We start from the raw sequence: 24,514 nt of genomic DNA on the forward strand, positions 1-24,514 counted from the left end.
AAACAAGTTGAAATGTGGACTCATCTGAGTACAGCACACCTTTCCACTGTCTTTTTGACTATCTGAGATGAGCTCTGGCCCAGAAAACCCGGCAGCATCACTGCATGGAACTGATGTATAGCTTTCTTCTAGACTAGAGTAACAGATAATCAAGTTGCATTTCTTACTGCAGCAGCAGACTGTGTTAACAGCGGTTTTCAGAAGTACTCCTGAGCCCATGTGGCTATATTTAACACCGCAGCATCACGGTTTCTTATGCAATGCCATCTGAGGGCTGAGGTCATGAATTTAATATAAACATCCATAAATTGTATATCCTTTGTTTCCCTTAACGTATTTTTTTACTGTACTTCTTTTCGCCTATGAATTTTTACATAATGATCTGCGAATCAAAGATATAGCCTGCCTTTGTTTCCCACCCCCTATTCTTTCTGCCACAACTTTGCTGTTCCTTGCCGCATATACAGTACTTCAAGATCTAATTCCTTTCTGCTTGTTCATTACTCCGTACGTTTATGTATGCTGGAACCAAGAAAAGAGGCTACTCATGAACAACAAACTCAGCACAGTGTTACCAAACTGGTAAAACTATTCTTTCAATCACTAAAGTTTGGGTTGAATCTTACCTCTCAGATGGGTCCTTCAAGGTATCTTGGAGAGGTGAGGTGTCCAAGTCGCAACATCTAGCTACTGGGGTGCCTCAGGGCTCAATTCTTGAACCACTGCTCTTCTCTTTCTACATGGCATCACTTGGTTCTGTCATTCAGAAACATGGCTTTTCTTATCACTGCTATGCTGATGACACTCAATTCTACCTCTCATTCTATCCTGATGATCTGACGATAGCTGCTCGCATATCAGCTTGTCTAACAGACATTTCTTGCTGGATGAAGGACCATCACCTTCAACTCAACCTTGCCAAGACAGAATTGCTTGTGGTTCCAACAAACCCATCGTTTTATCACAATTTCACCATCCAGTTAGGCACATCAACCATAACTCCTTCAAAAACAGCCAGAAACCTTGGAGCTATGATTGATAACCAGCTGACTTTCTCAGACCACATTGCTAAAACTGCCGGTCCTGCAGATTTAGGAAGATCAGGCCCTTTCTTTCAGAACATGCTTCACAACTCCTTGTTCAAGCTCTTGTTCTGTCCAGGCTGGACTATTGCAATGCTCTCTTGGCAGGTCTTCCAGCCAGTTCTATCAAACCTTTAGAATTAATCCAGAACGCACGGCAAGATTAATTTTTAATGAGCCGAAAAGAATGCACGTCACACCTCGGTTTATCAATTTGCACTGGTTACCAATAGCTGCTCGCATAAAGGCATTAATGTGTGCCTACAAAGCCACCACTGGCTCTGCATCCCTTTACCTAAATTCATTACTTCAGACTTATGTGCCCTCTAGAAGCTTATGTTCTGCAAGTGAATGTCGCTTTATTGTGCCATCCCAAAGAGGCACAAAATCACTTTCACAGACTTTTAAATGAACTGTTCCCACCTGGTGCAATGACCTGCCCATCTTCAAGAATTGGCCAAAAACACATCTCTTCCATCTTTATTTGAACCTCTAACTCTAGCACTCTCTATTCTAATTCTATTCTTAAAAAAAAAAAAAAAAAAAAAACTTTTCCATTTCTATTTCCATTCATTTACTAATTGCTTGTTTTCTTAAAAAAAAAAAAAACTTTTCAAAACTTTTTGTATTCTATTTATTTGTTTTCTTTTTATTTATTATACAATTAAAAAAAAACAAAAAGGCCTCAACACTAGTTTGCTAAATTATATAATTTTAAAAAATTCCTCGCTACGTGTACTGCGTTAAACTGAGACTTGTTATAGCACTTACATATCATTCCTGTTTTGTTGATTTTGATTGCTTCCATTGTCCTCATTTGTAAGTCACTTTGGATAAAAGCGTCTGCTAAATGACTAAATCTATCTATCTATCTATCTATCTATCTATCTATCTATCTATCTATCTATCTATCTATCTATCTATCTATCTATCTATCTATCTATCTATCTATCTATCTATCTATCTATCTATCTATCTATCTGTGAAATGCTGTCTATATCTTTCCTGTGGTCTTGCAGGCTCATCTCTATTCTTCTCTCTCTTTTGCCTTATTTGTTTTGGGCCTTTGCTGTTTATCACTGTCATCTCTCTGCTCTCTGTTGAAGATCACACATCAAAAAAAAAAAAAATAGAATTTTATAAATTTAATTAAAAAAAAAAAAACAATTCAGTCAAAGGTTGGTTTTCAGAACAAATGTCTTCCTGACACCGTCTTTTAAAGTAATTCAGGTGAGTGTTTCATGACGTGCCAGCAGAGGGCAGATGTTTGATGAACTGACCTGTACCTGTACTGCAGGACAATGAAAACTCTTTTGGGACTTTCTGGTGAAAATACTAGTGTTCTAATAATTTTGGCTACCACTGTATAGTTTATTATAAATATAGGCTACTATTCTTAATTGTTACTTCATGGTTTTATAGCTATAACACCCACAGCGAGAGTGTTTGCTCACTTTGTCACAGTATTATATCATCCATCTGTCAACCTGTATTTTTTTTTTTTTTTTATAGATCTTATCCTATCAGCCATTTAAAAACTCATACCAGTCAACCTGTACAAAACTTTGCAGTTGGATTCACAGTTACCTTTGCTGCACATAACAGCTTTCATATCTGTTTTGGTCATGTTGGTACATTAGAGGCCTTAGAAATTCATGTAATCTATCAAATATGAAAATTAAAATTAAAATTGTTAGCCTTGTCCCTTGCTGTACAACTAGGCTATTAGAGAATAGAAAATGTATATATTTACACACTCATATACACAACGTGAAACCATAATTGCCATAAGCAGAAGGTGTTTCATTAAATGTTTTGCTGTAAAAAAAAACAAAAAAAAGATGCCATTGACATCACTTGGCGGCGACACACACAGTGGACACGCATCCTGCTGCCACGTCTGAACTGACACTGTTGGCAGGTAACTAAATGACTGACAGCCGTCTCAGCCAATCAGCGTGATCTAGATCAAGGCGTGGACTGTTTTGTCGCCCAATAAAATATGCTGTGGGCGGGTTTTGAGTGACAGCGCCTCAGAACGAGGAACTAAACAGCTCTTGGCAGCAGCACCGGAGACATGTGTGGTGAGTATGCCAATGAAAACTACCTTTTTATTTCATATTTATAATGATAATATACACACCATTTACTTAAATTACACCTGTCATAGAATAAAGGAACGTGGACTGAAGTAGTGAGATAGAAAAGCCGTTGGAGGGAAATCCACTAGCATTTAGCATCGGACAGAGGCTGTGTCTTAAAAGCTAACGTTACACTAGTAAGTCGCCTACTTGGACAGCATTTTGGGCATCAATTCGAAGCTACGACCGCGGTTATGATGCTAAAGACGTGTTCTAGATAGATATGACCTTAATGAATTTATAATTAACGTAAAGTTTTATGTATTGAGGTTGTTGTACGTTTCTTGTTACTTCTATTCTGTATTCTAACCATCCACATTATGCATCGCTCGAAATCTTTGTGCTTTAATTAATGTGCAGTCTTGTTGGGTAAGATGAGTCTTGGTTTATCATTGTGTTTAATCCCTAAACACTTCCATTATTTGAATTGTTAAATAATTCCATTATTTGAAGATGATCAGACCACTTTTTCCAGTGGAACAAGTCACAAAACTTCACTTAAAAGTGACCACACCTCTAATTCCAGTTTGGTTTGGTGGTAAATATCAGATTGACTGCTTATGACAATGCCAAAGAGAAACACACTACAGGTTAAGTTACACTTAAATGCTTTTTAAAAACTCCATGGAGAATGGCTCAGATATCCGTTGTCACTGGTAGAGGTCAGGGAGTGATAGAGAGAGACAGAATGACCAGCTGGAAGTTTGTTTCCCAAAGGTTTCTTCTGATAAGCTAAATCTGTATGACCTCCTCTCAAGATAAAGACATTCAGGAGTTTGCAGACAGCCTTGACGAGAAGCAGAGATTGTTCTTTCAGCCGTGACTAAGTGATCTGTAGACTAAAGTTTTTGATTTAGGATTAGATTTGTTCTAACAGCGTCACAAATAGAAAATTGCATTTTTCATGTTCTTTTTGGGGAAAGAAGAGTTCAATGTATCATGTAGGCGTACTCTAAAGGTCATGTACATATAATTTGCAAACTGCATAGATGGCTTACTTGCACAAATATTAAAGGTACAGCTACAAAATCCTGTTTAATTCTGTTAGTCAGAGGGAGGAAAATGGTCGTGAAAAACTAAATTGTGCATCTTTGATCCATTAACTTGTTTAGTAACTAAAGTGAAATGTAGCCTAAAGTTACACAAACGTCTCTTTTAATGAAATCAGTAATTTATGTTCTTCGGAAAAGCGAGAGTACGTGGAGAATACTGCTAAGTTTGGAATCAGTAAGATTTTTATTTATTTTTTCGAAACAAATTAATACTTTTATTCAGCAATGATGCATTAAATTGATCAAACGTGACAGTAGTTACATTTATAATGTAACAGATGTTTTCTATTTCAAATAAATTTTTATTGTTTTTTTTTTTTTTGAGCACCAAATCAGCATATTAGAATGATTTCTGAAGGATCATGTGACACTGAAGACTGGAGTAATGATGCTGAAAATTCAGCTTTGATCACAGTAATAAATTGCATTTTTAAAATGTATTAAATAAATAATAAAAAAAAAGCTTTAAGTTGTAAAATTTTTCACAATATTACTGTTTTTACTGCCATCAAATGCAGTCTTGGTGAGCATAAGCCTTAATTCTGTAAAAAAATAAAATAAATAAAAAATCAAACAAATGCCAAACTTGCTGAACAGTAGTGTACATCTGTGTTTAAAGAACTTTTTGGGGTGAGGTGGGGTGATGAAACCATATTCACAATCTATCCTTCATTCATTTTAGCAAGTCATCTGTCTAATAAAGCAGGGCCTTGTTTGACTACATAACACACACACGTATATTCAGTGCCCACGGCCAGACCACTGAATGGTGCTTCTGTGGTGTTTCTGTCCTTTCATAGTGCTGTACTTTCATAGTGCATGTATCCCCATGTGAAGATGCAAACATATAAACCAGTCATTTTCTCTATTTTCACTTTCCTTCTCTCACTGTTCATACAGTTTTTGCTGAGGCGATTTCTTCCCTATCATTGATTTTTGTTCTGACTGTGTGTATATCAACACAGATGGATGTTTCTTTCCATTAGGCTTTTTAATTTTCTTAATGGCATCCGTAGTACCACTTCCTTGTTTGCGGCAATGTGTATGTAGAGTGGCATCTTTCTAGTGCGTATCAGCTCTCAGTGTTTACTTAAAGATGCCAAACCGGTTGTGTCTGCTTTACCAGACCGCTTCTTTATCAACAAATCATGCTTTGCATTTGTTGGCCATTTATCCAGCAGCTACTTCATCAGGGTGTCTTCCGCTTTCTTTACTGATTGTTTGCTGCTCTGTTTTTAGAGATACTGCATTTTTCCAAAGTATAGCAAAGGCTTACATGCTGATGTTTTGTATTAGTATTTAAACAGCACGCCCCAAAATATGTTGTGTATTTTTAACTGCAATGCAAGTTTCAGTTTCTCTCACTTAAATCTGTTTGTTTCCCTTTAAAGTCACATTGAAACTAAAGTAGCATCAGATCTTTTCATTTTGTGATTTACATCCAAGTGTAACTTTTTTTTTTTTTTTTTTTATTAAATCAATTGTTGATCAGATGGAGGAAGATCTGAATGCAGTTTTGCAGTGGGTTTTAATAGAGGAGTCTGTCGTTTTGAGTTCTATTTCAAGTTAAAAAAAAATAAATCTGCATTGAATGATTCACAATAAGATAACCAACATGCATTTAGACAATAGATCCTAAATGCATGTTAATCCTGTAGTTATGATGTAAAAGCAGCGTTGGTTTGCAGGCACACCTGGTTTAGATGTGACCCTTTTAAGTAGTCAAGTCTGTCTTTTTTTTTTTTTTTAGAGTCTGAAAGAGATGGACTATTTTTGCATGGATGATGGATATGCAGCGATTTTTATGTAGAATAGTTTGTGCTGAAGTAATATGTATGTTTATATCTGCATCTCAATGAAAAGTGGGAAAAAAAAAAAACTCTTTCAATGACCTATTACCAGATGAATCTTAATTTACATACCATATTTTTATAATGCAAAAATCCTTAAACTGATTTTGCCATTTTAAGAGACTGGTAGCAGTGCCTATTTAGCTAGCTTAAATTTGTTTTGTGAATTGAGTAAATATTGCCTTGATTGTTCATTTAATTTATTTTCATTTGTTAGTGTGTGCATTTAAGAACTCATACGAGTCAGCCTGTACATAACTTTGCATTTGGATATACTGTGTACTGTCACTTTTGTTGCACATAATAGCCTCTATATCTGATTTTGTATTGATAGTGTATGAACAGGATTGCAGCCATAGTTTGTGAATTAATTGCTGAATGTGCAGATAAACTTTATTTTAGTGCAGTGCAGTGAAAATCTAAAACACACTTTCTTTCTCTTTCTGAAGGCATCTTTGCGTATCTGAATTATCACGTGCCTCGCACTCGTCGTGAGATCCTTGAGGTCCTTATCAAAGGTCTGCATCGCCTGGAGTACCGTGGTTATGACTCCGCTGGTGTGGGCATTGATGGAGGAAACGGTAAGGAATGGGAAACCAACTGCAAGAACATCCACCTGATCAAGCAAACAGGAAAAGTCAAAGCGCTGGATGAGGAAATCCATAGTAAGTAATGGTGGTCATTTTACAGGTCAAAACACACTATATGCCAGTATGAGAACACTTTTTACAATAAAATCTAGACTTTGCGTTAAAGTGCTTCAATATGCGTCACAGAGCAAATCACACAGTGCAACTGTCTATTTTTTTTTTTTTTTTTTTTTAAATCTTCTTTTTGTCAATGCAAACTCTGCACGATAGTTTCTGTTTTCACTTCACATCAATGGTTTGGAAAAGGAAGAAAAAAAAAAAAACTTGAACTACCTAATTAAAATTGATTAAAGGGTTGACCTCAAAAGAAGATATTTTGAAGAATGTAGGTTACCAAACAGCAGCCATTTTATAGAAGTTAATAGTTACCAGCATCTGTTTGGTTACACACATTCTTCAGAGTACCTTTTTTTGTGTTCAATAGATGAAAGAAATGCATACAGGTTTGGAACAGCCTGAGGGTGAGTAAATTATAACAGATCTGAACTATCCCTGTAAACATGTCGACAATAAGTAAAAAATGTCAAAATGATAAATCTGTCCTGATATCATTATAAAAAAAAAAACGGTAACACTTTACAATAAGGTGTCATTTGTTAACATTAGTTAATGTATTAACTAACATGAACAAACAATGAACAATGCATGTATTACACTATTTATTAATCTTTGTTAATGTTAGTTAATGAAAATACAGTTGTTCATTGATTATTCATGTTAGTTCACAGTGCATTAACTAATGTTAACAAACGCAACTTATGATTTTAATAATGCATTAGTAAATGCTGAAATTAACATTAACTAAGATTAATAAATGCTGTAGAAGTATTGTTCATTCTTAGTTCATGTTTACTAATGTTGTTAACTAACGAACCTTATTGTAAAGTGTTACCAAAAAAACTAATCGTTTAAAGGAATGAAGTCCTTGAAGGACAAAAACACATTTAAACTAATCTGCTTCTTTGCTTATAAATATTTGAGAGAAACTTTGTCCTAAAAACTGTAGTCATGTGTTTTGAATTGTGGGCTCCAAAAACATAGATATCATGAAATAATTAATCCTAAATTTGTAAAAATACTTTACTGTGGAAAATATATTTGAAAGTAATAAGTACACATTCAACTGTATTTAAAGTGTAAGGTTTTTTTTTCTCAGTCAATAAATTAAATATTTAAAAAAAAAAAAATTGGCTATGAAGGTTTTGTGAAACCAATACAAAGAGTACATTTCAAAGAACTTGCAACATCTGTAACACTTCTCCCCCTTCTTTAACTTTGACACACTGCACACTTGAAATGCATTGGCCAAAGGCATTTGCTTACTTGTGTAAAGTGTACTTCTATTTTCTAGCCTAAGTGTGATTGTCACTATTCATTTGAAAAATGGTATTACCAGTTTGTATTTGAACATCTGATCACACTTTATTTGAATTCTCGCTACTAACAAACGATTAGCTGCAACTTTTGCCTCAAATTAGCTGCTTATTAATAGTTTGTAAGGTAGCTGTTAAGTTTAGGTATCGGGTAGGATCAGGGATGTAGAATATGCACATGCTTTATAAGTGCTAGTAAACAGCCAATATGTTAATAATAGGCATGCTAATAAGCAACTAGTTAATAGTGAGAATTGATCCCTATACTAAAGTGTTACCGAACATCTGTTCCGCAGGGCAGCAGGATATTGATCTTGATGTGGAGTTTGATGTGCACCTGGGAATCGCTCACACTCGATGGGCCACTCATGGCGTCCCCAGCCCGGTCAACAGCCACCCGCAAAGATCTGACAAGACCAACGGTCTGTTACCAACAATCTGCTTTTCATAACGCATGTTTACTTTCACACACTTTCCTATCTGTAAAAAAAAATATATATATATATATATATATATATATATATGTGTGTGTATATATGTTCTGATTTTGTAGTGATTTTATTTCCTTTCAGAGTTTATTGTCATCCATAATGGAATCATCACCAACTACAAAGACCTGAAGAAGTTTCTGGCAAGTAAAACATCATCTCCATTCATTTATCCAGCCAGTACGTGTCTATATTTTGACTATTTATGTTTGTATGTGTACAGGAGAGTAAAGGCTATGATTTTGAGTCTGAGACAGACACAGAGACCATCGCTAAGCTGGTGAAGTACATGTATGATAACCGGGAGAGCGACGACATCACCTTCGCCACCCTCGTGGAGCAAGTCACCCGGCAACTAGTAAACACCTTTTCTGTCACCTTGACGATAAACACTCTAAAGGTCATGAATAATGAATGCGAATGATGTGGTAATAAACATCTCCTTTACTTTAGGAAGGAGCTTTTGCCCTGGTCTTCAAAAGTGTGCACTATCCAGGAGAGGCAGTGGGCTGCAGGTAACTTCAGCCTTATGTAGTCAACGTTAACATGTGCACAATTAAATGTTTTAATGCATTCATTCAGTTCAGCTGTTTTTGTTTGTTTGTGATTTTCAAAAAACTGATTGTAACATTCTGAGCAATCACATAGGCCTACACAAACACAAAGGTCCCTAGTGGAGCTCCCATTAGAAAGGAAAACGTTTAAGTCGCTCTCTGTGGACAGTTATACATGAAACCAGATTGGGCGTTTAACAAAAGCAAAATCATTTGAGGTCATTGTATGGTTAAAATTTAGGTGACTCTTGTTCCATTTGTTAACATTAGTTAACTACATGAACTAACAATGGCAAACAATTCTAAAGCTGTTAACGATAATTATTAAATGCTGTAAATTAAAAAATAACACATACAGCTTATTGTTAGTTCCTTGGAGTTAACACATTTACTGATGTCAACTAATATTGTAAAGTGTTACCAAAAATGTCATTATCGAAGCACAGCAAGTGATATGCTTTTCATGTAAATGTGATGTAAACACCTATTGATGGTTAATAGTTTTTTTTTTTTTCCGTGTGTTTTGTTGTACTTGTAGCAATATAGGATCTGTTTTTTGCGCAAATGAGGTCTCATTACCTAATAATTGCATTTTGTATTTAATAGGGGTGTCCCCGACTAAGGATTTTCATAGTCGAATCGGAATTTTTTAATCATGCCGATAGTCTAATCATATATATTTGGGGGCGGGGCAAAATGTATAACCAAGAGTCAAGTCAGACGTTAGACAGTCATAAATACACAGGGCAAATGTGTAAAGGACGCCTCGCAGATACAAACGGGGTAAATAATGTTTTATGTTTTGATTAATAGATGGTTAACATTAAACGTCAGTGAAACCCTTAAGAATTCACATTTATTTATTTTTTACAATAGTGCTGCCATTATAATATTATATGAGTTATAGCATTTCTGTTTTGAGCTGCGCGTGCTGAAGATGACCAGTAGAATGAAGCATATGATAGCAGGTTTTTAATCTTTAATCTCACAAAATACGCTTCGTTATTTATATAATATAACGTTAATATTAAGACTTATAGGCTATCTGCACAAAATGCCCCGAATGCACATGAACGCGCCTGCGCAGCTCTGAATGAACTCCTTTTGTGGACGCTTTCTTCACGCAACAACATGCAGAAACACAACTAAACACTAAAAAATCACAGCATTTTATTATAATGGAGTTCTCATTATTAATATTCTGCATTGTTGTTCTGCTTGCACCGCGCGCTGAAGAGATAATCACCGTATAGTACTACAATGAAGCGCTTTACTGTAACTCAACCAAATGCATCTTATACGAGATAAATAATATACACGATATAAATAAACCGACTGAAATGTTTTGAAATCACTTGTTGTACCCTACCTGATCCAAAACAAAAAAGTCTTCCACTCTGCCTGTGTCAATTTGAGTCTTGTTAAAGATTTAAATCCCTGCCGCCATGCTCCTCTGTCGGTCACGGATTAGAAAGAGAAACTTTAATCTATAGGGGGAGTTGTACGACGGTGTTTTAGTGCCACCTTAATAAATAAAAAAAATCTAAGATTACGAGAATAAAGTCGAAATGTTACGGTCACTTAAATCGTAGAAATTAAAGTTATAATATTTTGAGAGTATAGCCTATATCGCGCATGCAAATGGCCCGCATTGAGAGCACCGGGAGAAGTTGCAGGCCACAGGAATTGATTTGAATATTGTTGTGTCCGAGCGGCCGCATCATCTTACTGGGATGTCAATTTTAACGACTCGCGGAAACGGCTTAATATCAAGAATATGATATTTATTAACAGACTGAACAGGAACAACTGTTTATCTTAACATCAGCTCTAGCTCTCTTATTTAACCCTTTTTTAATACACTACAAATATAGCTATGTGGGATTATTAGCAGAAATCATACCATGTGTCATACTCGCGGGGACAGTATGCTTGGAAATAATATTTAATGCATTCCATTGCATTCATTATTTGTAGTGCGTCAGCCACACAATAGCAATAGCTTAAGCTTTTAGTGCTTTTAATATAAAACAAAGTCTCAGCTTTCAAAATCAGTTTTATAACGAAACACAAATTGTGTCTTACAATAATGTGATTTTCAAGCTCTTTAATGTGGTGTGACAGATCGCTGTATTTATGTGAATAAATTCATTAAATTATTGTGAAAATTCCACCTGCTCCTCAAAAACATCCCAAACTTTCATTCCTCACATGTAGCCTGTTTAATTAAACAGCAATAAAACGTTCTAAAGGTTGAAGTGGACTCAAATTTGTTAACATATGTTATATTGTTGTCTTTTCTGCTGTAAACGTTAAGTGACTATTCACAAACTGTTTTATTCATGCTATACTGCAATGACATAATATTTAACGTCTTCCATTCATTATATGATACCAGTAATCACAACAATTTTGTGCTTTATTGCTTTTACACACAGCTCAGCTTTCAAATTATGCCAGTTTTATAACGAAATACAAATTATAAATGTTTTTGATCTTTATTTCAAGTTTATAGCAAGATATAAATTGAAGGAACATAAGGCATAAAAAAAAAAAAGTTTAGCCTAATTTATAATGAAAATGTCTCGTCGTTTGTTATTGTAATCTGAAAGATGATTGACTCACATGCCGCTTGACAAGCACATTATTGCAATATAGCCTACATATTGTTTGTATTTCGCTATAAAACTGACAGATTTTGAAAACTGAGATTTGGAATATCTCCCGGTGCTCCCAATCCGGGCCATTTGCATGCGCAAAAGGCTAGAATAGCCTATCTCAAAATATTATAACTATATAATCCAACTATGTAACGTTTCGACTTTATTCTCGTAACGTTTCGACTTTATTCTCGTAATCTTAGATTTTTATTTTATTTATTAAGGTGGCACTAAAACGCCGTCGTAGAGTTGGATTTATTCACGCACGTTAATATTTATTTAAAGCTGCTTTCTTTTTAAGATTCTTATTTACAGCATTCTCTTAATAGAACTACCAGTTTTCTCCCAATAAGTTAATATACAGCCTATGTGAAATCAGACACTGAGCACCCCCATATAGCCAAAATGGCATGATCGTAACACCCCGCGAATATTCGACTGTGAGATTAGTAGTTGAATCAGGCTCCTCGAATTGAAGCATGGAATCGTCGACTATTCGGGGTCACCCCTAGTGTTTACACTCTAATCATTTTTATTTATCTTTTTTCTTCCACGAAACGTATACGTGCATAAGTGTGTACATGTTTTCTGAATCCTATTGTAACTAATGAATTTAGAGTAATTTTAAACAAGCGACCTAATGCGCCCAAGGTTAGTAATTTGCATATCATGCCCAAACTATTTACATTTTTAAAAGTTTCCGCACAGCCTTTCTTCACTCTCAGCAAACATACAATGCACTTATTGCCCTCTGGCCTGAGAGAGCAAGCATTATAACTCTCTGGCAATGCTAAGTTTACCCTCGTTGAATCATGTTTAAACACATTTAACACCTTGTAAACAGACTTTACAGGTGCTTATCGTCTGTAGCTCTCATTAGCCAGCTGTATATTTTATATACACATGCACTGAACGCATGTTAGCTAAGAAAATAATTGGCTTTCAATGCACTGTATTTGAATCATTCGACAGCCCTATAAACAGTATTTATATAACAGTACAACTAAAAGGATTAGCATCTCAAATGGGTATTTCTTTGCATCCATCCAGGAGAGGAGGTCCGTTACTGATTGGCGTTAGAAGTGACCACAAGCTTTCCACAGATCACATCCCCATCCTGTATCGCTCCTGTGAGTTCTCACACACACATACACTTCATACACACACTGACCTCCACTGCATGAAGAACTGAACTAGCACATATCCTGTAAAATCATTGAGTGTAATGCTCAGATGGGTTCAAGCCTGTCCTGCAACATGCTCCGATTCCATTGGCCCTTCTCTGTCCATTGGAACTAAATTACTTTCAACTATATCTGTCAAATAAGTAGACGGAAGTCCAGAAATAAAGTAAAAATTGATAGCCAATTAATAAGCATTCATATAGTGGCAAAAACAAGACATTCACGATATCTAGTTGTACGTACTTGTAGTATCCTGCTTCTGTTAGCAAATGATCCTCATATTGCAATGCAACAACTTTTACTAATATCATTCTTGCATATATTCTCTTAGAGTTGCCAATAATAAAGTTTAAGAAAAAAATACTGAATTTTATTCCCCAATAATGATTAATAACGATATTTGTTTTTTATATAGCTGGTAAAGATAAAAAGAGCTGCAGTACTCTGCCCAGGATGGATGAGGACACGTGTCTGTTTCCGGTGGATGAGAAAGCCGTGGAGTACTACTTTGCATCTGATGCCAGGTCTGTTCCTTTCTGTTTTGCCACATCCATTCACTTTCTGTGTTGGTTTTATCTTAAAGTGCCCCTATTATGGTTTATGAAAGGTTAAAAAAAATAGTCCCCAACAACAGGTTACCGGGGAAACGGCTATTTTAAACGCTCCAAAAGCAGCACCTAGTGGCAAATGAATTTGCATTTTCATTCAGACCAACACGAAAATCAGGTTTTCCCAGGTCTGCGCATGTTACAAGTGGGCGGCAATATGCTAATGTTTAATTTTGCCGTCAACTTGAAACGGCTTGGGATTCACTTTAAAAACTCATTTCAATGATTCGGATTCGAGACTTTCTTTTGAGAGACTAACTTTTATACACGGTGCACTTTCAGATTTAAAACTTTGCAGGATGTTTTCATTCACTTAGAGCTGTGTTACACACTGCATGAAAGGTCATTTTCAAAAATCCATAATGCGTTTTCAAGCACAAGGGGTAAAACCCAAAAAGAATGGAGTGGATTTAAACAGAATAGGTGTTTAAATGGCTATATTTGATGTCACTGCAGTGCTGTCATCGAGCACACCAATCGGGTCATCTTCCTCGAGGATGATGATATCGCAGCAGTGCGTGACGGGCGTCTCTCCATCCATCGGATCAAGCGCACAGCAGGAGATCACCCGGCCCGTGCCATCCAGACCCTGCAGATGGAGCTGCAGCAGATCATGAAGGGTAAGGACAGATGCGTATCATACACAAAAAATAGCAAGAGCTGATTGAAATTGCCAGTTCCAACCTGATTGACGGGCTTCTGCTCATTCACAGGTTTTTATCAGTGTGCTGGACACAAAGTTTCAAGGAAGAAACTTTCAGAGTCCTTAAATCAACATTTTCCTGAGAAGTGACAAACCTTGCTAACAAGGTTTAATCTGTTTAAATATTTAATCATTTATTTGGCATTAACCACACGCATGCTGAACTACAAATGGCAAGTGCACAAAGCCTTTTAACATTGTTTTTAACAACAAATGAAATGCACCTTTTTAATCATTCATTAATATATTAATAAATTATGTCCACTATTCTAATGCATCATTTTATTAATGTACTCTATGCCCTCTGCTCTGATGCGTATTTTGGTGATCATAATTTGCATGTGAAGTCTGAGGTTGCTCCTTTGACATCACTGAGAAATGTTTGCTTGGAAATCGAAGAGCCTGTTAGACATGATTACATTAATTTTATGAAACCGTCATTGGGGAAATACACAGATGATTGGCTGTAAACCAACCACACCCAGTATGACCCACATTAAGACTGTGAGGTTAAAACAAGTTCCAGGGTGTTTATGGACCAACTTCTCAATGCAGCTCTGCCATATAAACCTTTAAGAGAGAAATGACTGACATTATAAACTAAAGAGAGAATCAAAGACGTCAGCTGTAACAATAACACACCAACGGTGTGCGGTGTAATGCTGATTTGTGCTGTGGCTTCAGGAAAAACACCAGTTTCATATAACAACTTGGCTTGTAGGACCACTATTGCATGTTTCTAACTTTCTATCACTAACAATCCAGACAAATCGAATAGCTAAAATGACTTCCCAATACCAGAATCAGACATTTCCCAGTTTATGAACTAATCCCCATTTCGGGAACATTGTCATTTTTGCACATTTGGCAACACTTTGTTTTAAGGACTAATTCTCACTCACTGCTAACAAGTTGCTTATTAGAATGTGTATCACTAATTTATTATTTGTTTATTAATACTTATAAAGCATATATTAATGCCTTATTCTGCAAGACTATATTCTATATTGCTTACTCCTAAACTACCTTAACTGTTAATAAGCAGCCAATTATGAGTTTGAGACAAGTCGTAGATGATAGTTAATATTGAAAATTCCTCCCCAAACTAAAGTGTGCCCAGGAGTTTGAAGAGGCCTTTATCTCTTTGCTTTTTGATCGTTTGCATGGCATTGGAGCGTTCTGATTGGAGCTTTCAAGTTCTGTGCAATATGTATCATGCACTCTGTAAGCGAACTATGGTTGTGCATCTGAGACTGAGACTACCGTAGCACTTGCTACTACTGTTGAGCTTGAGGAGCTGACATGCATCAGAGGACAAATGTGTGCTTGCTTTCCAGACACCAGAGAGCAGTACATCGCTTCAGATGTGCTCTGCTTTTTTGCTCCTCCTCCATCTCTACATCCACTCCTTCCCTTATTTCTCCTCGCCTCCCTACATTTCATCTAACCTATTGTGAAAAAAAAAAAGGAAACAATTCTCATGACCTAATTTCTGGGTATGGCATTCCCTCAGTTATTCTCGCATTCCTGCTGTGTATCTCAGTGATTTTGTGAGAAAGGAATTAATCAAGAATTTCTAATCGAGCAGAAAATGAAGGGCTTTGGTTTTGCTTGGCGTCAGTGGCTGAAATCTCTTAATCCCATCAGACTGTCTGTAATCAGCTATTTATGATAATGATTTTTCAGTCATGGCTTATGACGCCTCCCAGATGCCCTTTAAGACGAGAGCAGTTCCAGATGACACTTGCTCAAAAATGTGACAATTCGCTCCGTACAACAGAATGCAGTGATTTTGTGATGCTTATCACTTAAGTTCCCTTTCGTGCTTCGCTACAATTTAAAGAGACTAACTTGACCCTATTTATTTTTATTTTTTTCTTTAAAAACAGGAAACTTCAGTTCCTTCATGCAGAAGGAGATCTTCGAGCAGCCAGAGTCTGTGGTCAACACTATGCGAGGAAGAGTTAACTTTGAGAACAACACAGGTGAGGCCAGCTGTGCTCCGATCAGGGAGTCTTTTCCAGGCCAGACACAAGTAAAGCTTCTAGGGAAGTCATAGTTCTTGTGAATTTAGACACATTGCTACACTGGTCAGAAGAAATTGATTTAACGGGAACGATGTGTGTCAATGTGTTTGGAAACCCTTACCAGCTGACTTTGTACACTTACTGTATGTTTACTTTGGTAGAACTGAATAGTCAGTCAACTGCATCATTGTCAATAAAACTGGGCTCGTGAGCAATGAGTCAGATTTCAGGGGAATGCCAAGTAGCAAGTTTCTGGCTAATCTTCTGTTTCACTATAAACCTTTAAATGGAAGCAGAGAAAGAAATTACTGGTAATAGCTGATTTTTCCTGGATTTTTCTACTTGTATACTCACTGTAAAAAAACAAATTCTGTAAAATGTATGGTAAAACGGCAGCTGTGGTTGCCGGAAATCTACAGTGTAAAATACGGTAGCAACATTTTAGGTTTTACAGTTTTAACTTAAATTTACAGTTAAATACTGTATCTTCATTAACTGATATAACGTTAATATACCAACCTATTGAAGTACTGAAATCTGTTTTGTACCTTTGTAATGCACTGACCACCAAGTTTGTGTGTTTGCAGTGATCTTGGGAGGGTTGAAAGACCACATTAAAGAGATCCAGAGATGTCGGAGGCTCATCATGATCGCCTGTGGGACCAGTTACCATGCTGGAGTTGCAGTATGTACATTACACACAGACACAGACCCACTTCACACCTGGCATTAGTATGGGTTTTCCAGCGAATTGATCTCATATGGAAGACTCCTTGTGATGCCATATTTGGAGCTGCTTAGGGATGACTAACAACATTTAAATGTAAATGCTACAAAACATTTGATTTGAAAAGTTAGTTTCAATTAGTGGTTGGCTGATACATCACCAAAGCCAGTATATGAATATATTATCAATTATTTCTTAAGTATTCTGAAGTATCAAAGTTTTTGTTAGTCTCATACAACTTTTATTTTGACAACACAGAACATCAGCATCTAAGCACAGATGCATCAGAGCTGCCATTCACCACCTTCAGCAGATTTCTTGGTTTAAGTTTTGGCTAATAAATAATTTCAGTGAATGGTAAATGAAAGTGCCTTACAACAGAAAGGCAAACTAATAATACAAAGTCTAAACATCAAATATTTAATTCTGCAAACCATGCAAACTCCATCAATTGGATCTTCTCAAGTGTGCTTTTGTAGCCTGCATAAAAACAAGTGTTCTCAGTGCGTTACAGTCTGTCTGTTGAATCTTCACTCACTTCTCACTTAAGATACCTAGTCTATTGCATTTCTCTGTTCAGAAATTATTTTATTTTATTATCTGTCACATGACAGAAAACATTTTGAAATCGCATTACATTGGAGACTTGGAATCCAAGGTCTAAATGCAATCCAGCTGAAGATTGTCCGGATATGAAACACAGGGGAAAAAAGTCCTCCTGAAAAGTTTCAGAACTTGCATCTTCCTATCGGTTTAAAAAAGAAAAATGAAACCAAACTGCAAAAACAATATAATGTTATGTAAATGGTCAGCTATTGAAAGATGAAGAAGCACAGACTCTGTTGGGCCTGCTTTTACTCATTTTATAAAGTGGGAGTTTACATGGTGTTAAAGCTACAGCTGTATAAAAAAAAATGTTGGTAACACTTTAGTATAGGGACCAATTCTCGCTATAAGCAAATTGCTTAGCATGCAGTTAATGGTGAGAATTGGACTTTAAAATAAAGTGTGACCAAAATGTCCTATTTTGTTCTAAAGGTACTGTCACATTTGTTTGGATTTCACCCACAAATATTCACCAGTGTTTTTAATATGAATCCACACAGTCTGGAATTTTGTGACTTCCCAATGCAGATATTGTAAGGGGTTTGTTGATTGCGCAGATCTGCCATTTTGACCAGTAGAAATCTGCTTGGCTTGAAAGGGACTTCATAAAACACTACACTGTTGGCAATAAAGAATGGACCCTTTTTGCTGAGATTTCGCTTCTATGAATGGATAATTATCATGAAAAAACACAAACACGCTTAAAAAAAAAAAGCCTTGACTAACAGTCATAAGTTGACTTTAGGGTAAAATATTTTTTTTTTATCACTTTGTCATTTTATTGCTGCATGTCTGATTACAAAATAATAATTGGTTCATGCTGGTTCTGTTTCTGGCTTAGACTCGTCAGGTACTGGAAGAACTGACTGAACTTCCTGTCATGGTGGAGCTGGCTAGTGATTTCCTGGATCGAAACACGCCTGTCTTCCGAGATGATGTGTGCTTTTTCATCAGCCAGTCAGGTTGGCTTGCGTGCCTGTGTGCGTGTGTGTGTGTGTGTGTGTGTGTGTTATGAACTACGTAGGACCGTCCTCTGAACTCTGATGTGTGTGTTCAGGAGAGACGGCAGACAGCCTGTTGGCTCTGCGCTACTGTAAGGAGAGAGGCGCCCTGACGGTGGGCATCACCAACACTGTGGGCAGCTCCATCTCCAGAGAAACAGACTGTGGTGTTCACATCAATGCTGGCCCAGAGATTGGTGTGGCTAGCACCAAGGTGGGTTTTTTTTTTTTATTTATTGTTTATTGGTTGTTTCTTAATTTATCAGGTAATTTTATTGCTGAGGGAGGGGGACAAAAAATGACAACCACCTTTTAACATTTTAACTTTATACTAAATGAACATGTTAATTAAACAGTCCTAAACATTTTTTTTAATCACTAGGGCTGTCAATCGATTCAAATATTTAATCGCATGATTGTCATGAGTTAACTCGTGATTAATCACACATTTTAATTTGTTCTAAATGTACCTTAAATGAATACTTTTCAAGTTTTTAATACTCTAATCAACATGTGCATGGACAAATATGGATGCTTTGTGCAAATATAAGTTTACTATTATTGAAACCATAGTCAACAGAGCATGAAGACTAGACATGTTTCAAAGGTCATAGATGTTTTTCAAAGAACTTGTTAATGTCTATTAGACGCATAAAAAAAAGAAATGCCAGATTCCCATTACTACTTTCTTTGCACTGAGCAATTTACTTACACAAACCGGTTGACATTTTTGCACGACAGGGCAGCTCACTTCTTCTGAACATGAAAATGTACATTTATTATTACATTGGTTTGCCTCTCTTTGCCCACATACTGTATTTTGATGCAGCTAAATTCTCAATATAACTGTTTTCATTATTTTACTGTTTCTGTTGTCAGACAATGGAATGAATATGAAATAGTGATTGAAACGCAACCCATTAAGACTACATAACCAGATCTCCCTTCCAATATGTAAATCTTCACAAAAATCCTGATAATCGAGCCGTCGTCTGATGAAATAAAGACAATAGCTGTGCTGTGATTTCGGCTATACTTGCATGTAAAATTAGAGAAGCAACATAATATCTGTGTTTAACTGAATGTGCTGAACAGAGCAGACGCAGATGGAGAGGGGTGTGTGTGCGAGCCGGGACAGCAAGACCTTGCGCTTGCGCGGCAGATTTGTCGCTAGGTGCTATTTTGAAGGGGAGAAAAAAGTTGCTAAAGGGGTTTGCAAAGTCGCTAAGTTGGCAGCACTGTGCATCTCCATTTCTCCAACTACGGGCTAGGCAACAGGTCAAACAGAAAATGCACGCTGTGTTAATCATTAATGAGATTAGTGCCGTTAAAATGAATTTGCATTAACTTTGACAGCCCTAATAATCACAAAAATGGATATTATACAATTGATCTGATGACAGTTTTAACCAATTTACAGCCTTATTAAATTTAAATTAAAGTTATATTTAATGATAATATTATTTTTGGTCTGTGTACCATCTGATACTGATGGTAATGCTCAAGCAGCGAACAGTGGCTATGGTTACTCAAGGCAAATGCTGCCTCCTGTTCATAGCTATCTGAAAATACACATTCTGACTTGTAATCTACCTTTTTGGTTACATAAATGTTGTTTGAAAACAGTGGTTCCCTATGTAGGGTTAAAACTGTGACCGTGTACAGTTTAAGATGCTTGACTTTGGGAAGTTCAAACCCTAATAAGGTGTCAGGCCCCTTTAATTCATACCATTCTCCAACCCATTTCCACCAATTTGCATCCAATGCTCAGTACAACAGATGCTTTTCACCAATTACGGTGTATTACCAAGTGAATGGCCCAAATGGCAGACCTTATTATGTGATTTAAATTGACCTATAAAATTTAAATTGACCTGTTCAAAAAATACCCATTTAATTTACCCACTTAAAAACAAATTTAATATGCTACAGTACTACTAGAGAAACTAGATATAGGAGCATGGTTATCCATTTTACTGCCAAGTGAATTTTTATTTATTTTTTTCCCCAAATGAAATGTGCATTTGGTAGTTTGGTGCCAATTTAAAACACTTTACATATTAAAACATTTTTCTGATGTGTCATCTGAATGGTTTATACTCCCAGAAGATGAAGATGCTATGAACTACTCCTAGTTTTCTATAAGTGTTTTAAATGTGTAGGGTGGGCCAAAGAAGCAGAATAGGGCTGAAGGAAAAACTGACAGACAAAAAAAAAAAAAAAAAGTGTAAACATTGATGTGGAACACAAGGATTTGAGAAAATCTTGAGTAGTGATGCAAGTTGCTCCTTTTTTATTTTTATTGGACCGGTAAGGACCATTCTCTGAAGAGTGAATCATTGTGCTATCAGTACTATAAGACAGTCCCTCCAGTTTTCCGCGATTGCTGAATGCAATGCAAAATAAACAAAATGTCGCATTTTTTTTGTGATCCTGCATAATTCGTCATTTAACCGCAAAATAATCGCAAAAAAATAAATAAAAGACCTCACATAACAAAATTATAATCATCTTACTGAATTATTTTATGTTACGTGGATTCAGATGTTGTTCACGTGATGACGTCTGTGTATGTGAGCGATCTGTCAAGAAACAATGGCGGCAAATTTGTCTCACCTGCCTCCCCACATCAGGGCCAAGGACCGGGCTAAGCAATATCCCGATATACTGCACGAGCAGGGGCGGCGTTTCCGTATGGCAGAGTATGCAGTTGCCATACCCTAGCCCAGTCAGGTGTGCCGTGGAAAATTATCCAAACTTCATATCTCTATTATAATTCGTTATTTTTAATCAGAGGGTTTTAAAAATGATTAACCAATGATAAGCTTTAAAAAGAGCTTGTCAGTAAAACCTCGTAATGCCATTGGATCAGCTCTCAGCGAAACCTTGTAACTTCACCCCGCCTCAGATTGCCGCGCACAGCCTGGAGACAGATCTCCGCTTTTTTCGCAATGAAAGGGTGAATAAATAATTGATGTTTGAATAGTACAGCGTTTTCTTTACTCAAACACTGTCTGTGAAGGCTAATGTTTTTGTGTGCTTGAAGAGCGGAGAAGTAGGTTATTTGCCGTCTATCCAATATACTTTTGTACGTTTTAAATATCCCGTGCATAAGCGCTTAATTTGAGATTTTGACCAAGTGTATTAAACAAGAAAACCTAAGCGCCCATATAGCTACAATAAACGTTATATAACCTGTAAAAGTTGATGAAAGCATATATTGCGACGCACTTGCTGCCTCAGATAACAGTTACAGCCGTTCTAATGACACTCCATCTCCGTCATTCGCTGGTCAAAAACTTTAACTCCATTTGAACTTGAATTTCATATAATGTTAAGTGCACACTGATCAGTAAAGTCTGATACAATACCAACGCTGACTACGCAGTGTTTAATTATTGAATTTTTTTCCCCTTATATAGATATTATATATTGATATATAAAAAAAAATAGATCAGAATTTATTAAGAGACCAAAATACCAAATGTATGAATTGGATTTACAAGCAGTATGTACAGCTACAATACTTTGTTAATATTTACATAGGTTAGGTGGAAAAAGGGTCCTAAGGTTGTTTTAAAAGTTCAAATGTTTCAGAATTGACTAAGAGACCAAAATAAACCAGCTTTATGCATTTTGTTTGTTATTTGTGAATATTGTGCATCTAACATAATACATAATCTGCACGTTTAATAAACTCCAGCTGGTTCAAAATCGCATGCGATTTAATCGTGCAGCCCTATTGGGGACACTTAATTTCCAGTGATATCGTCGAATTGATTACACAAATACTATTAGAACTGAACTGAGCTGGATGATGACATCACTGAATTCAATAATGAAATACCTTTAAATGAAAATTGAGTGTTTACTATTGTCCTTCTGCACTACTGACACACTATTTTCCTATTTGATACTGTAAAGCTGCTTTGACACAATCTGTATTGTTAAAAGCACTATGTAAATAAAGGTGACTTCACTTGAGTTAATTCGGTAAATGTGATATAATTTAAAAGGAAAAACAAATCACAAATTTATGGAACTTACCACCACAAAATCAGTCATTTTGATCGCAAAAATCACACAAAAAAATCGTGAAATCCTGGAGGGACTGATAAGAACATGCTTACTAAAGAACTACTGAATGCACTTTTAACACATAACGTTAAGTTGAACATTGCTAATTTGAATGTGAGGAAAATGGATAAGAATTGAGAACTAGAACTAAAAGAATTGTGAGAAGTGTCCCAATACATCCTGAACCACGTCGAGCCATATGCCAGAATCAAACCTGTCTCCTGCATAAGCACCACAGCTCAGAAGGTCTAGAGCATGTGTCTTAACCACTATCTTACATCTTCGACCGCCACATACAAGTCTAATGAAGTCACAAATATGTGAAAAGAAAAAAAACTGTTCTTGGAATCAAGCGTCTAAGGAGCAGCTGGATGAGAGATGTTAATGCTGAGAGAAGAAATATGACCACAAAGGAGACTGCACTTTTCATACTCTTGCTGCTCTGGCCTTTTCTCTACCTCTACTTTTTCATCCTTCTTAAGAGGAGAAATGGCATTTCTAACTGTTAACGTGTCATGCAAGGGAAAAACTAGAGAGATCCAGTTAATTTATGACAAGGCTTCATTAGGATAGAAATGTGGATGCCTGCAGGCTAAATGAGGTGATCTAATTGCCTATATAAGTATCAGATTACAGTGAAACAATGAGAGCGAGGTGCCAGGACATCTGCCAAAATCCTGCATTGGTATTTTAGTCCCACTTTCTTTAGCTCTTGGAACAATTGGGCAGGCCGTTTTCAATGAGTTTAAGCAATTAAGTTACAGACTCCCTCCGTTGTCTTCCAGGTTTCAAAATGATATGCAGGACTCTACAGTTGAGGATCAAACTCTCATTAGGTGGTTGGTTTATTTGTTTCTGTATTCAAGAATAATTAGGTTGTTAATTAATTCCCAAAGGTTGTTAATGATCACGTGTTATGTAGTTGCATGTTACCATAGTAAGCCCTCTACCATAGTCTTTACTGCAAAGGTTGGGGTATAGAAATTTGGAGTTACAGTAACAAATGAGTGAATTTATGCTGAGATCATATAGTGGCTTGTTCATTAGGTTATATTCAAGTCCGTATGAAATCTAAATGGACTCTTTCTACTTTTGATACCACTGCAAAGAAATTTGAGTTAGTACTACTTCGTCCTCCACAATCAACTGCAAAATCTCATTCAGGTCTGTGTCCATTCTGACATGAATGCCCACTTATAAAGTTCCAAACAATTCTAGCCTTTTTTTTTTTTTTCTTCATGCTTAAATCTGCTTGTCCTATATAGCGTTAGGAGGATGCTGGAGCCAATCACAGCATCTCCGGCTAAGGCAGTGAAAACCCTGGACCGATGACCATTCCAAGCAATTCTGAATGTTTCTCATGTAGTACATCACATTACAGGTTGAATTCATGTTGATGTTAATGATTAACATAGTCGTCATGTGATTACGGTGAAAACCTGGTAATGAAGGTTGTTGGTTCAGGATCTCCAAGAAGTGATCCATGAGCTTTCACCTTTTGTGTCCTTGAGGAAGGCACCTCAGGTTCTTCCTGGGGATGCCTGTCATGTTAAAATGTTTGATGGCATTCTATGGTGACGGAGTAATCGATTCCACTGGCCTGGTCTTGTGGTGATTAATTACGATTCTGTTGTTACTGTATTGGCTTTTTAAATTTCATGAATTTGACCCTTTGTTGCTCTGTAAAATGGTAGTCTGTGTCCTGTGGTGCATTGTGGTCGTAATTTCTCA

At 36.4% G+C, this 24,514-nt stretch overlaps 1 protein-coding gene across 2 annotated transcripts in view; it reads left to right on the forward strand.

The window, feature by feature from the left end:
• The first annotated feature begins 3,104 nt into the window (after positions 1 to 3,104).
• Positions 3,105 to 24,514, forward strand: part of gfpt1 (glutamine--fructose-6-phosphate transaminase 1) — a 36,175-nt gene continuing 14,765 nt past the window's right edge. Inside the window, exons 1-13 of one of the 2 annotated variants that reach the window (XM_058784926.1) lie at positions 3,105 to 3,166; positions 6,575 to 6,790; positions 8,445 to 8,570; positions 8,721 to 8,779; positions 8,860 to 8,994; positions 9,090 to 9,151; positions 12,901 to 12,980; positions 13,450 to 13,558; positions 14,099 to 14,262; positions 16,235 to 16,330; positions 16,960 to 17,057; positions 18,547 to 18,667; positions 18,763 to 18,920. In XM_058784926.1, coding sequence (XP_058640909.1) covers positions 3,160 to 3,166; positions 6,575 to 6,790; positions 8,445 to 8,570; positions 8,721 to 8,779; positions 8,860 to 8,994; positions 9,090 to 9,151; positions 12,901 to 12,980; positions 13,450 to 13,558; positions 14,099 to 14,262; positions 16,235 to 16,330; positions 16,960 to 17,057; positions 18,547 to 18,667; positions 18,763 to 18,920 — 1,431 coding nt within the window. In that variant the 5' untranslated portion in view covers positions 3,105 to 3,159. The remainder of the gene's footprint in view (positions 3,167 to 6,574; positions 6,791 to 8,444; positions 8,571 to 8,720; positions 8,780 to 8,859; positions 8,995 to 9,089; positions 9,152 to 12,900; positions 12,981 to 13,449; positions 13,559 to 14,098; positions 14,263 to 16,234; positions 16,331 to 16,959; positions 17,058 to 18,546; positions 18,668 to 18,762; positions 18,921 to 24,514) is intronic. The other variant, XM_058784927.1, reaches the window with a different exon arrangement.

Source organism: Onychostoma macrolepis, chromosome 08 (genome assembly GCF_012432095.1).
Source record: "Onychostoma macrolepis isolate SWU-2019 chromosome 08, ASM1243209v1, whole genome shotgun sequence".
NCBI lineage: Eukaryota > Metazoa > Chordata > Actinopteri > Cypriniformes > Cyprinidae > Onychostoma > Onychostoma macrolepis.